Genomic DNA, 10,981 nt, shown 5'->3' on the forward strand with positions numbered 1-10,981 from the left:
ACAACATGTATTAGGAAAACAGCTGCTATATATTAAACTCACAGACGTAACTTTTCCCAGATGAACAGTTACGAGCACAAACATAATTTCCTTCAATATATGGACAACCATGGTTCTCCATTTGCAAGAATCTGTAAAGAAAAATTGTAAAGCAAGGTGTGATATCTGCAAATGCCAATTTTATCTCAAGCTTAAAATTAGAAAGAACAAACAAAATGAGAAACAATAAAAGAACAAACTACACAAATCAAAACAAGAATTAAACCCTGAAGATTGACAGTCTTTAATTACAAAATATTAAGCTTAACACAAAATACTGAACAGTATCTAATCCTATCCTGTTTACTTAAGTAGAATTATAAGCCAATATGATAGAAGTTTATGGATTTATCAGCTTGCCTAAAACTATGCATAAATTTCTCCTAAGAGTCCAGTAAAGTTAAAAAAGTAAAGGCCCTAAAGGTGAGATTATTTAGAAAGAACTGGAAATTTTCCCCCAATTAAATCCCACAGACTGATCCTCAAAATCCGTAATGATTTCCTTTTTCTTGGTTGCTCTTTCTGTGCCCTACACACATAACACACACACACATACACACACATACACACGAATTGCCATATACTCTCAGAAAAGTTCAGTTATGAAAACACTATAAGTTCAGGCTTTCAATTACTGTGGTGCCATCTTCCCTTAACCAGGATTTATTGGTTTCATTGATTTTGAGACCTATCCATCCTTTCATTTCAAGCATGGATAAAACTTCCAATTTGGAAAAGAAATCATAAACCAGAAATGTGTGCATATTATAATCCACTCCTTTCTGACTCAAATGTTATTGGTTAAAGTTCTCCCAAGGGCTTGCACACATCCACTTAGTATTAATAAGATTTTTTCTCAAGATATCTCATTTGTTAAAGTGGTTTTCTTCTAGCATTAAATGTTCAAAAAGTGGAGTTTCTCCCTAAGAAAATTGAGTCAAAGTAAGAAAATACCATACACTTTTGAGAACCTTCAGTTTTCCCAAATTATGGTGTCAATCACTAATGCTTTGAAACCAGATATAGTTATAGTATAACAAAAAAACCGGAAGTGTCTGCCCTACCAGCTCTTCCTTGATGTCGATCTTTAGAAGGTGGGAATTCAGCTCGGTACAGGGAGCGTGGCTCTCCGCCCAGGTTTTGGGTTGATTGGAAAGATGATAAGAGCTATTTCCAAATCCAATCCAGTGGGTTGAACAAAGATCACAGGAACATTCTAGAAAATATAAACATATTTAATGTGTACTCTGTACTATGAATAACTACTACTAACACAATTGCTATATCTTTGTGTTTGTTTTACAGATGGATATTAGATAGAAAGCAAAACTTAAGCATTTTTTGTAACATTTCTGGGCAAGTTTTACACAAACCATAGTTAACAATAATTAATGTTTAGCTCATGTTTTGAACTTTTCTACTTAAAATTTGTTATAAAATTTTACCCACAAGGAAAATGCATTCCAAATAATATTATACAATTGTTTGATGTGATTACAATTATATATGCATATTTAAAAGGCTAAAAAATATATAATCATATGAACACAAAAAGCAATTAATGAACTATTGCACTTTTGTCAGAAATTTTTATTATTAATTATTTTAAATATATGGAATAAAATTCAGTAACTAATTTCAAAAAAACTTATACTTCAACTGTTTAATAAACATATGCAATTTGCATATTTTAATAATCTTTTTTATAATCATCAAAAACATACAGTTAGGGAGGGGGATCAAGGCAGTGGAGTAAGAGAATGTGAAACTCATCTCCCCCCACAAACACATCAAAAATACATCTACATGTGGAACAATTCTCATGGAAAACTAACTGGAAACTAGCAGAACTACACAACCAAAGTTGCAAGAAACCTATAACCGGGTAGGATAGGAAAAAAAGACATTGGCTCGGGACCTGCACCCCTGGGAGGGATCTGAAAAAAAAAAAAGGACTCTCAACCTGAGGAGCGAGCAGGGTGAGTCACAATCTGGGCATTCTTGTCCTGGGTCCTGCACAAAGGAGACAAGCCCTCTTGCCTGCTGGGAAAACTGCTGGGACAGACAGAAGGGTTGGAGAAGGCTAGATGCTACTCGTAAGGAGTGTTCACATGTTGGTTTGCCAACAGTCAGGTGGAGAGAGCCTTGCCCTGGTGGCCGCCTCATCACCACACTTCTCAATCCGAAGGGGCAAACACCCCGGCCCTGCTCACTCCACACCACAGCGTGGTGTGATATCTGGGCCAACCCAGGTATCTGTCTGGCTATGCAGAGACAGACCAAGAGGCCAGGGGAGTGATCTGGGTGGGGGAGTGGCTGTCATGGTCAGTGCACACAGAGGGTAATGGATGGGGTGGGCGGTGACCATTGTCAGCACACCTGCAGGGCAGAGCACGGCAGGAGTGTGCAGCAGCTTAATGCTGAATCTCAGGCAGACAGGTACTGGGAGAGGACTTGATCTAGCTACACAGGCACAGCCTGGAGGGGCCTGAGGTGTGTTTCGGGCAGCCCTCGTCAGCACGCACAGGAGGACGCAGCGGTTTCTGTCCCAGTGAGCTCCCCCCAGCTGCACCCACTCCACAGTGCAGCTTAGAGCTTGACTTGGGGCAGACAAGTCCTGGGAGAAGAACGCCACAGAGGCAGCCCAGATCTCTGGCAGCAGCACAGCCAACTCACTTCCTGCAGCCACAATGCCCCGACCCCTAGCCCCAGCCTACTCTACACTACAGCCCTGCCTAGATCTGGGATGAACACAGCGGAGGAAGGGATGCCAGCCTGGGCTGCTTCTGAGCAGAGATGTGGACACCTACATAGGTGGTGCATAGGTCTTCAGTGAGTACGCGGGCCACACTTGCTTCAGCAATCACCCCCTCTGGGGCAGGGCACACACGCTCTCAAGGGCGATGGAGCCTGGTCAAGCCTGACCCTCAGGGTTTTTACCACAACAGCTGGGGAGCAGATCCAGCACCTGGCAGGGCAATGATGGCCACTGAACAGAGAGGAGGTCCCTCCTCACACCCTGCACGAGCATTTGATCCTCCAATGCCAATGACCGTCTCTATCAAGGTGATCGTGGCTAGCACACCCTGAGGAAAGAAGTGGCTGGCAGCTCTCACACCAAAGACACTGAATACACACAGCCTCCACGGGAATGCTCCCACATAAAAACACGCCTTCAAGACCACAATAGACAACTGTTTCCCCTAAATTCAGAGAGTCAGAGAAATGTAAGTGAAATGTAAGGGCAGAGGAACTACTCCCAACTAAAAGAACAGGAGAAATCCCCTGAAAGAACAAAAAGAAAACAGAGCTCACCAGCCTACCAGACCCCAAGTTCAAGAAGGTGGTAATAAAAACGCTAACTGAATTAAGAAAGATTGTCAATAGAAATGCAGATCACTGTAACAAGGAACTAGAAACTACAAAGAAGAGCCGATCAAAGATAGATAACTCAATTACTGGATAAAAAGCAATCTCGAAGCAATGAATAGCCAACTAAATGACACAGAAGAATGAATAAGTGATCTAGAAGATAGAAAAATGGAAATCACCCAATCAGAACAGCAGACAGAAAGACAAGTAAAGAAAAACAAAAACCACGTATGAGATCTATGGGATAATATAAAGCATGCCAACGTACACATAATAGGGGTTCCAGAAGGAGAAGAGAGAGAGAAGGGGATGAAAAGTGTATTTGAAGAAATTATGGCTGAAAACTTCCCAAACCTAAAGAAGGAAACAGATATCCAGGTACAGGAAGCACAGAGGGTCCCAACTCTCAGCCATAAAAAGAAGGAAATCTTGCCATTTGCAACAAAATGGATGGACCTTGAGGGCATTATACTAAGTGAAATAAGTCAAACAAATGCAGTATGATTTTACTTATATGGAATCTAAAAAAAAGTCATAGAAACAGAAAACAGATTCGTGGTTGTCAGAGGTGAGGTGTGGTGGTGAGGGAAGTAGGTGAAAATGGTCAAAATGTACAAACTTCCAGTTGTAAAATAAATAATTCTGGGGAGGTAAAGTGTGGTGACTATAGGTAATAATACCATGTTGTATATTTGAAAGTTGCTAAGAGAGTAGATCTTAAAAGTCTTCATCAGGACTTCCCTGGTGGTGCAGTGGTTAAGAATCCACCTGCCAAAGCAGAGGACATGGGTTCGAGCCCTGGCCCGGGAAGATCACACATGCCACGGAGCAACTAAGCCTGTGCGCCACAACTACTGAACCTGCGCTCTAGAGCCCGTGCGCCACAACTACTGAAGCCCGAATGCCTAGAGCCCGTGCTCTGCAACAAGAAAAGCCACCACATTGAGAAGTCCACGCACCACAACAAACAGTAGCCCCTGCTCGCCGCACCTAGAGAAAGCCCGTGCGCAGCAACAAAGATCCAACACAGCCAAAAATAAATAAATAAAATTTTAAAATAAAGTAGTCCTCTTATTAAAAAAAAAAGTCCTCATCAAAAGAAAAAAAAATTGTAACAATATATAGTGATGGATTTTAACTAGACTTATTTTGATGATCATTTCAGAATATATACAAATGTCAAATCATTATATTGTACCCCTGAAACTAATATAATGTTGCATGTCAATTATAGCTCAAAAAATTCTCTTTGAGGTAAATACTGAAGAGTATAACAGAGAAGGCATATGTTTGCTTTTGCTCATCACAATTTCACCAACAGTGTATGAGTCTTCCTTTAATCTGCTCATTTTTCTAACTTTTTAAAATTTTCATATTTTAAAAAATCTATACTAATCTTTGAAATTTGAAAGAATGTACCATTATTTAATTACAATTTTTTCTAATTGCCCGTGAAAGTGAGCATCTTTTCATATATTAATGAGGTCCACTCTGGTTCCCTGCCGCCTGACAACAGTAACCTTGAACCTCTTCCTTCCTACGAGAAAAGTAGAGCTGGAGTTGCATCTCTTGACTTTTTTTTTTTTTTTAACATCTTTATTGGAGTATAATTGCTTTACAGTGGTGTGTTAGTTTCTGCTGTATAACAAAGTGAATCAGTTATACATATACATATGTTCCCATATCTCTTCCCTCTTGCATCTCCCTCCCTCCCACCCTCCCTATCCCACCCCTCTAGGTGGTCACAGAGCACTGAGCTGATCTCTCTGTGCTATGCGCCTGCTTCCCACTAGCTATCTATTTTACGTTTGGTAGCTAGAAATTCAACTAAAGTAGTAGTAAAGGAATAAGAAGTAAAAATAAAAAAGAAAGAGGACTACGGAAAGACTAAGAAAACATTAGTAGAAAAGCTATGTGAGAATTTACCTCTGAGGAATAGGACTAAAGAGAGGAAGAAGAGTTAGCTTCATTGCTTTTAATTATGTCTTCCTGTGCTATTTTTAAATCCACTTGGTTGAGTTATAATTTACACACAATAAACTACACTGTTTTGAAGTACACACTTTGATGAGTTTTGATGAATGAATATACCTTTGTAACTTCCTCCCCATTTAAAATTTAGAATATTTCCATCACCTCAGAAGTTAACTCATGTCACTTCCCAACTAATGCCCCACACCTGCTTCACCCAAGCAACCATAAATCTGATTTACATCACTGTAAATTATTTTTTACTTTTGTATGCAATTCGTATAAACACAATCCTTCAATATCAACTCGTTTGCATCTGACGTCACTCAACATAATGTTTTTGAGTTTTATTCAGGTTGTGTGTATAGGGATTTCATTCCTTTTCATTGCTGAGTAGTCCATCATATGACTAACCCACAATTTGTAATCCATTCATCTGGTGATTTACTTTTGGTTTGCTTATAATTTTTAGTTTTTATAAATAAAGTGTCTATAAACATTTTTGAACATGTCTTATGTGGACATATCTCTTCATGTCTCTTTTTTAAATGTCTAAGAGTGAAATTGTTGGGGATTTGCACCAGCACAGTTAACTCCATGCCCTTGTTACTGTCAGTCCTTTCAAATTTTAACCATTTTGGATGGTTGTGTAGTGGTAACTCATTGGGGTCATAATTTGCATTTCCTTAATTATTTACTGTTTGATTGCTTTTTATTTTCAGATTAGGTGAATGGAAGGAAAACAAAAACAGAAGCAATATGAACAGCTAATATTTGGTATTAATATTTTTTTTCTGAGAGACATCAAGAAGTTTCGAAAAGCAATCACTAATTTAAATAAAAAATTAACAGCTGCTGGGTTTCGTCTCCTGTTTATTGCATCTACTGAGATTTTCCCTTTTTTATTCAAAGAATTTATTTTTAATAAGACTTTCAATTAGTTCTTTCCATATTTTTACTCCATTATTTTCACTTCCTTTCCTTTTCTTTCTTTTTTTTTTTTTTTTTCATTTGCTTATAGGGAATGTTCATCAGGAATACTCATGAGGAATGCCTTTAGTCTCAATGACAAAGGAACCCTACACTTTTGGTTTTTGTGTGTGGAAGAGATATTTTTCTTGGCAAATGCATCCGTGTTGAGAATCTTACACTGTTCATGAAAAAGCAAAGATTTCTCTGAAAGGACGACAGAGGGGAATCATCCCGACTTACTGAAAAAACAGACTCAATTAGGAAAGTTTTCTCTTTCCCTATCCCCCTCTTCCCCCCCCCCACCGTGCTCCACCCCTGCTGTTTTATAAGTGCTGAATTTACTGATAGGGATTTGAATAAACCCGCAATAAGTGAAAAAAAGAGAATTGAAAACAAAAACAGCTTTCTATATTATGGCTATTGTATCTGGATGTATAAAAAAAATTAATGTAAAATTTATATGCTTGTAATTTCTTAAATGTTAGAGGAATCATATCCATCAGAGAAAGCTAGAAAGAAAAAAGTGTTAATGAGACACAACTCCCTTGCTTTCCATTTGTTTTCTTTTTGCCTTTTTGACCCCCTTCACACATTTCTCTTGTCCCCCACCTTAATATAGTTTAAATCCCATTTTTCTCCTAATAGTAATCAAATCACAAACAATAATTATCTTTTATAGATAATTCTTTGGGTCTTTTCACATTCTCTTATGTCTTCTTTCTTATTTTGCCCAATATTAATATTTCCTTGATAAAACATTGAACATACCATAACATGGCATTTTTCTATCATGATTCACAAAGTTTTGTGGATGTCAGGATGACAAACCCTTTAGTCCCAATAATCAATATTAGAAGTGGATTGAACAGAGAGAATACTCACCACCATTTTTAGAAGATAGAGTGGGAACAGGTGATATTTTTCGGTTTTGTTCTTCTCTGCTAGAAAATACTGTGGCAAAAATTATGGTAGTAATTAGTTCTGTATAGGATAAAATAATTAAGACAACGTAAAAATCAGTCTTGAAAGCAAATCATTGAAATGTATTATGTTACTGATTTTAAAAAAAAACAGATTATTTTCTTAATTACTTACAGTTTGCAAGCAAGGCACCCACTGTTGTCATCAAGACCACACACAAGATCCCTAGACTCCGAGTCACCACTTGCCATGCTGTAGATCGGTGGTGTAACACTAAAGAAAACAGAAACAATGATGAAGTTTCATCATTTCCCAGAAGTCATCAAATGTAAAATTTAAGACCATTGTGTTTCACCCTTAGAGGGCAACCGTTCATTTTCTAATTCTTGAATGAGTTCATCCTAAATAAAACTATTTCTCAGCCACATTGAGAACCCTAGTTCTTTGATACCCAAATTTCCTCCCTATTAGCTTCTTCTTGACTTCAGTTCTTTCTTATCCTAATTGAGGCCCAGGGTATGTCACCTGAACGATCTTCACCAGCGTATTTGAGCATCCTTTGCCTAGTATTCTACAAATTATTAACTCTGAGCACTCCGAAAATATACTCTCTGCTAGTAAACTTAGAAACGAAATATACCTAGAGAAAATAATGTTGTCATGCAAAAAAAAAATTAATTTCTAAATTCCATGTAAACATTAATATTCATTTATTAGCCAATGAATCAGTCAATGTATTAGTCAAGGGGGAAATAACAAAATGCATTTTTTAAATTTTTGTTGAGATAAGAAATAATTATAAATTTTTCAAAGAAATATGAGTATGTTCACCAGGTTTTAACCTAGACACATGAGGATAGGTAGGAAATGCCTTTATCAAAAAAAAGACATTGTACTAAAAGTTGGAGGAAAGTAAGACTTAGTTATTTCTTGAAATAATAGAGGCATGGGGGAGGTCTTCCACTTGGAGAGACAGCATCTATAAATGTTCTTAGGTGACCAGAAGCTTGGTGCATTCATGGAACCGAAATTATAGTCTGACTGGAACTCAGAGAGCAAAAGAGGGAGTGGAGGTAGAGAGATAGCCTGTAGGACTATAGGATTTTCTTTTTAACTTTAAGAACAATAGGAAATCTTTGCAGGAACTTGTTTTAAAAAGTCATGATCATTTTGCTTGAAACATAAGGAAAGGATTGAAAAGTGCATAGAGTGGAAGATGAGAGACTTTTGGGGAGTCTGTCTCAGTAATCTTGGTGAAAACAAGTAAACCTCAACCCAAGAGAGAAGCAGGTTGGTTTGAACACATGGTGCTTCATGATTACTTGAATGTGTTACAGATGAAAGAGTGTGAGGACTCAAACTTGCAAGTTTTGAGATTAAACAATGCGGTGGATAAATATTAACATGTCCAATCTTCTTAGTTTTGGTCAACTTCTGCCCAAAGTCCCTTTGATTACAAAAAAAAAAAAAAAAATTCAGCCTCTCTAAGACTCTAATTCAAACACCAAGAAATTTCTCTTATTTTACCAAGGAAGTTGAGGCCATGAATTTCCTTAACTTGCCCACCCCAGTTCCTGTATATATATATATATGAATATTCATATATTCATACCATATTGTCATTGTCTTCTTTTCATTTCAGAGGATGAGCAATTTCTCTGTGGTTCAAGTCAAAATCTATCATATGTCCTATTTACTCCATGCCACCCATTCTCCTTTAGAACATTTATTTTCTAAGAGGAAGTTTCTCTTTTTTGCCAGTTCTTTATCATCTCTTTCTATAAATTTTGTCAGATCAGTCTATGCATGGGCTCAAATCTCTCAAAATCTAATGTAATCCCTTGTTATTGGCTCAGGTCTTTCACCTTTTTATCACCATTTCTCTTATGTTGCTGTGTTGTTGTTTTTTTTTTCAGTGAAAATTGTAAAAATGCTTTCTGGACTCATTTTATTCCTATACTAAATTTCTTTCAAACCCTTAACTCTTAGTTGTAGCTTCTATGCTTTTCTTCATAATCAAACAAAAACCCCAATTACTAAATCTAAGGAAATAATTTTCCACTTGTACCTTACTAGACATAGTTTATTTTCTCCTTCTCTCTGGACATGCATTTCGTATGTACCTTTTTTGAGTCTTCCTCTACTCAAGCCTTATATGTTGCTTTTCTCTATGATAGACTTTTCACCCACATCATCTCTATTTGCAACCTTACCTACTAAGTCTTTCCCACCCATTTCCATCCTCTTCTGGAAGATCCAGCCTTTTAAAACTTATTTCATTATGGACGTTGTCCTCTGAAGTGATCAAGAGACAATTCAAATGCCATATATGATCCGACTTTTACTGGATTAAACATTATTTTTCTTAATGGTGGGTAAGATGATTAACTTACTTAGTCACTTAAGCTAGGAACCTTGTTATCTTATTCTACTCATTTCTCACCTTACCTCCAATATTCAGTTAATCATGAAGTCTTATAAGCTCTACCTCCAAAATATTTTTTTTCTCTATAATCTGTCTTTCCCCTAACAAATTCTGTTAGTTCCTTGAAGCTAAGTGGTTATTGCTTCTTCATCTTTGTAGGTAGCCTAAGTCCAGAGCAGGCCCACATAACAAATTCAAAAATAGTTGTGGGACTGAGTTATATTGAACTGAATTGAAGATTAATATCAAGAATTATTTTTAAATAATTTTAAAATAACACGAAAAAAGCAATAGAATTTACACAGTAGTTCTTACAAGTAATGCAATTCTGTAGGAATTTGAATCAATGCTATTTTAGAGGAAATGAACATAGTGAAGGACTATTTAAGAGACAAACAATTCCATGGTAATATCCTAAAATAATTAAGGAGAGTGTTGAAGATAGATAATTAGTGTAATGAGGCAATTTTATAATGGTTTTGTGAGAAGTAATCTTCTAAACCCAAGAATCAAGATCTAGCAAATAACAAAATATATATAATATTGTACCTTTTCTTTTTTTCCTAAATGACCGTTTTCTGTGCTGAAGGTGAGAAGACCTTAGAAACTTCAGTTCCATGTAGTTTACTTGCTGTTCACTTGATTTGACATTTCTCTGGTTTGTCTTGGGTATTTTTTGCTTCTTTTGAGATGTGGAAATTCTGGTGCTGTGTAGGTTACCTCTTGCTTGTTTACAATACCCTTGTTTTGCTTACTCTTAAACATTTTTTTTTGGAAAGACTTAGATTGCTTCAGCTCAATCTTGGTATCTTTCTATGTCTCTCTTTAATATCTATGCAATAGAGAAATGTGAGGAAAAGAGTTACGTGGTGATTGTATCAGCTCAGACAGTGAAAATTGCCTTCATTCTGATATACCAGTAAACATTTAGGTATAACATTAAAAGGGTAGGGGTCTGGGCAACATGGCGGAAGAGTAAGACGCGGAGATCACCTTCCTTCCCACAGATACAGTAGAAATACATCTACACGTGGAACTGCTCCTACAGAACACCCACTGAACGCTGGCAGAAGACGTCAGACCTCCCAAAAGGCAAGAAACTCCCCACATACCTGGGTAGGGCAAAAGAAAAAAGAAATAACAGAGACAAAAGAATAGGGACGGGACCTGCACCCGTGGGAGGGAGCTGTGAAGGAGGAAAGGTTTCCACGCACTAGGAGCCCCTTCGCTGGCGGAGACTGCAGGTGGCGGAGGGGGGAAGCTTCGGAGCCGCGGAGGAGA

The 10,981-nt window shown here is 37.4% G+C and overlaps 1 protein-coding gene across 1 annotated transcript; it reads right to left on the minus strand.

The window, feature by feature from the left end:
- Positions 1–30: 30 nt before the first annotated feature.
- Positions 31–10,981, minus strand: LOC309608603 (killer cell lectin-like receptor subfamily I member 1). The gene is given in 6 exon segments (XM_082348901.1): positions 31–131; positions 1,104–1,255; positions 7,237–7,305; positions 7,450–7,548; positions 10,250–10,393; positions 10,396–10,981. Coding segments are annotated over 6 exon segments (573 nt in total). The 5' UTR covers positions 10,466–10,981; the 3' UTR covers positions 31–92.

Source organism: Balaenoptera borealis (genome assembly GCF_965194805.1).
Source record: "Balaenoptera borealis genome assembly, chromosome: 13".
NCBI lineage: Eukaryota > Metazoa > Chordata > Mammalia > Artiodactyla > Balaenopteridae > Balaenoptera > Balaenoptera borealis.